Below are 2,799 nucleotides of genomic sequence, written 5' to 3'. Positions count from 1 at the left end.
TGACATTTTATGAAAAATAATAATTTTTTACTATTTTCTTGCTGATTCAACTCTACAAAAGATTCAATTAAAAAAAAGACTACTCACGCATAATGCTTTCCACGAGTTATTTTTAAATAACATAACGTGCTCCTCGCGGTTTGCGGAAGGAGTACTGTTTTCTAATGTAAGTTTGCTCTTTTGATCATTCGCCTTATTTGCTTATTTATATCTGAATAAGACTGTAATAGATTATTGGACTCAAAGTAAAGACTAACAAAAGAGGCATACATGGCTACCTTCACATTGCATACTGAGACTGTCCAATCATGTTTACCTCTGAGTAGACTTCACATTCTGTTTCATTTGGTGGCTGTACTACTCATCTTTTACTATCGATTTACCCGAATTTTCCAAAACAATATTACTACTCTACCATGGATTCTCATCACCGTAGCTGAACTAATTCTTGGTGTGTTGTGGTTCTTTAACCAAGCATTCCGGTGGCACCCTGTGTCAAGGTCAGTGATGACAGAGAAATTGCCTAAGGATGAGAATTTGCCTGGTCTTGACATCTTTGTGTGTACGCTCGATCCTGAAAAGGAGCCAACTGTAGAGGTGATGGAGACTGTGATCTCAGCTATTGCCATGGATTATCCCAGCAATAAACTTGCAGTGTATCTGTCCGATGACGGTGGATGTCCAGTAACTCTATATGGCATTAAGGAGGCTTGTGAATTTGCCCGGTCTTACTGGCTTCCGTTCTGCAAAAAATATGGGATTAAGTCAAGGTGCCCCAAAGTTTTCTTTTCTCCTATGGGGGAGGATGACCATCTCCTTCGTTCTCACGAGTTCATGACAGAGCACAATGACATTAAGGTAACTTATACAAGAGCTAGACCCAAGGGCAACAACTTTTACATCAGTACTCAATAGTGCTCATCAGTCAATATATTAACATAATAATGCACAATTTTTTTTTATTTTAATTTCCACCACGTAGTTAAACAAATATTTATAATTTATCTTATTGATACAAGAAAAATATTAAGTGTCAATGAAAATTCTATAACTTAGAATTTTTAAGTTGAGAAAGAGTTTATTAACCTATCCTTTTAGGATATTATATTTTTCTTTATTTGATATTTGAATTTTTTTTGGATTATTTTACGGGATAAATATAAAAAATGCAAAATTAATATATTTTTTATTTGATATCTAATACTTTTTGTTTATTTTGCAGGCTAAATATGAAAAAATGCAAAAAAAAATTGAAAAATTCAGTTCAGACTCTAAAAATTGTCAAATTGTGACGAATAGATCATCTCATATCGAGGTATGAATTAAATAATCATATTTAGGAGTACTTTAAGATAAATGATGAAAAAATAAAAAAGAGTATTCTAAATAGAAATTCTATTTTAATATAAAATATTTTAAAATAAACTCATTTAAGTTGGTATAGTATTAGTTTATTACTCTGTTCAAATAAACGATAGAAGTTTAAATTTTATTTTGTATATACAGTAACACATTAACTATTTTTTATTAACTATTTTTTGGTCGTCGAATTAGGGAGCAAAAAACAGAACAGAACGTAACAACTATATTTGGTTACTGAAGTAACCTTCTAAGCAAGAGATTAGGAGCTTAAAATTGGAAATTTTTACTTTTGAGTATAGAAAGTACTTGGTGTTCAACTATTTAACATAACTCTATCTATTTTGTTGGATTTTGCTTTTGAAATGGTAGGATCCACTAATCCGGTCTCAAAAGATTCGATCCATGTTTTTTATTTATTTTTTTTAAAGTATTCTATTTGAATTTAAAAAAAAATTATTTAGTTTCAATGTAATTTTATTGTGAGATCAGTTAAATAATTAATAAAATGTCCTATGTAACAGTAATATAAGAACAATATTGATAATTTAAAGAATAAATACAAATTTTAGAGGCATAAAATCAACAGTGAATGCATTAAATACATTTATTTATCATTTTCTTTACAATTTAAATGAAATATTTTCTATAAAACTAAAGAGAATAATAAATAAATGTATTGATATATCTATTGTTGATTTTGTACTTCTAGAACTTGTACTTATTCTCTAAATTATCAACTTTATTCTTGTACTACTGTCACTTAAGACATTTTATTAATTATTTAATTTCGAACTCAGAGTAAAACTACGTTAAAACTAAATAATTTTTTAATTCAAATAGAACATTTTAAACATTAAATATCAAAACAGAATTACGCCTAAACATAAAAAATCAATTTAATACTTTATCCTTATCTTTTTTGAGATTCTAATGATTGCTTGTGTGGTGCTGCAGCTCAGAGTCTCAGGTCTAATTAGCAATGGCCCTTATGTTCTTGTAGTGGATTGTGATATGTATTGCAACGATCCGTCCTCTGCCAAACAAGCTATGTGCTTCTTTCTTGATACCGAAACTTCTAAATATACTGCATTTGTCCAGTTCCCTCAAATGTTCCACAACCTTAGCAAGAAAGACATTTATGATAACCAATCCAGGACTGCTTTTAAGGTAAACCAAGCTAAGCCCATCTTTTATTATTTACTTATTTTTTTGTTATACGAAAGACCGTAACATTAACAACTTAGCCTCCGAAGATAAATAATATCAAGTTAGATATGTGGACATTTTCTTGTCGTATTCGCAGGTCGAACACATATCAGATATGTCAATAATCAACACGCGTCTTAATAAAAATAAAAAAAAATTTTCGAACACGTTTAGACATACTTAAGTACTATCATTTATCCAATCTTATTCTTAATATATATTCTTATAATA

The 2,799-nt window shown here is 29.5% G+C and overlaps 1 protein-coding gene across 1 annotated transcript in view; it reads left to right on the top strand.

The window, feature by feature from the left end:
• Positions 222-2,799, top strand: part of LOC107641595 (cellulose synthase-like protein G2) — a 4,370-nt gene continuing 1,792 nt past the window's right edge. Inside the window, exons 1-3 of the mRNA XM_021124097.1 lie at positions 222-858; positions 1,223-1,315; positions 2,263-2,529. Coding sequence (XP_020979756.1) covers positions 271-858; positions 1,223-1,315; positions 2,263-2,529 — 948 coding nt within the window. The 5' untranslated portion in view covers positions 222-270. The remainder of the gene's footprint in view (positions 859-1,222; positions 1,316-2,262; positions 2,530-2,799) is intronic.

This window comes from Arachis ipaensis, chromosome B05, assembly GCF_000816755.2.
Source record: "Arachis ipaensis cultivar K30076 chromosome B05, Araip1.1, whole genome shotgun sequence".
Classification (NCBI taxonomy): domain Eukaryota; kingdom Viridiplantae; phylum Streptophyta; class Magnoliopsida; order Fabales; family Fabaceae; genus Arachis; species Arachis ipaensis.
The sequence above is the reverse complement of the archived record's forward strand: the minus strand, read 5'-3'. Positions and strand labels throughout refer to the sequence as shown.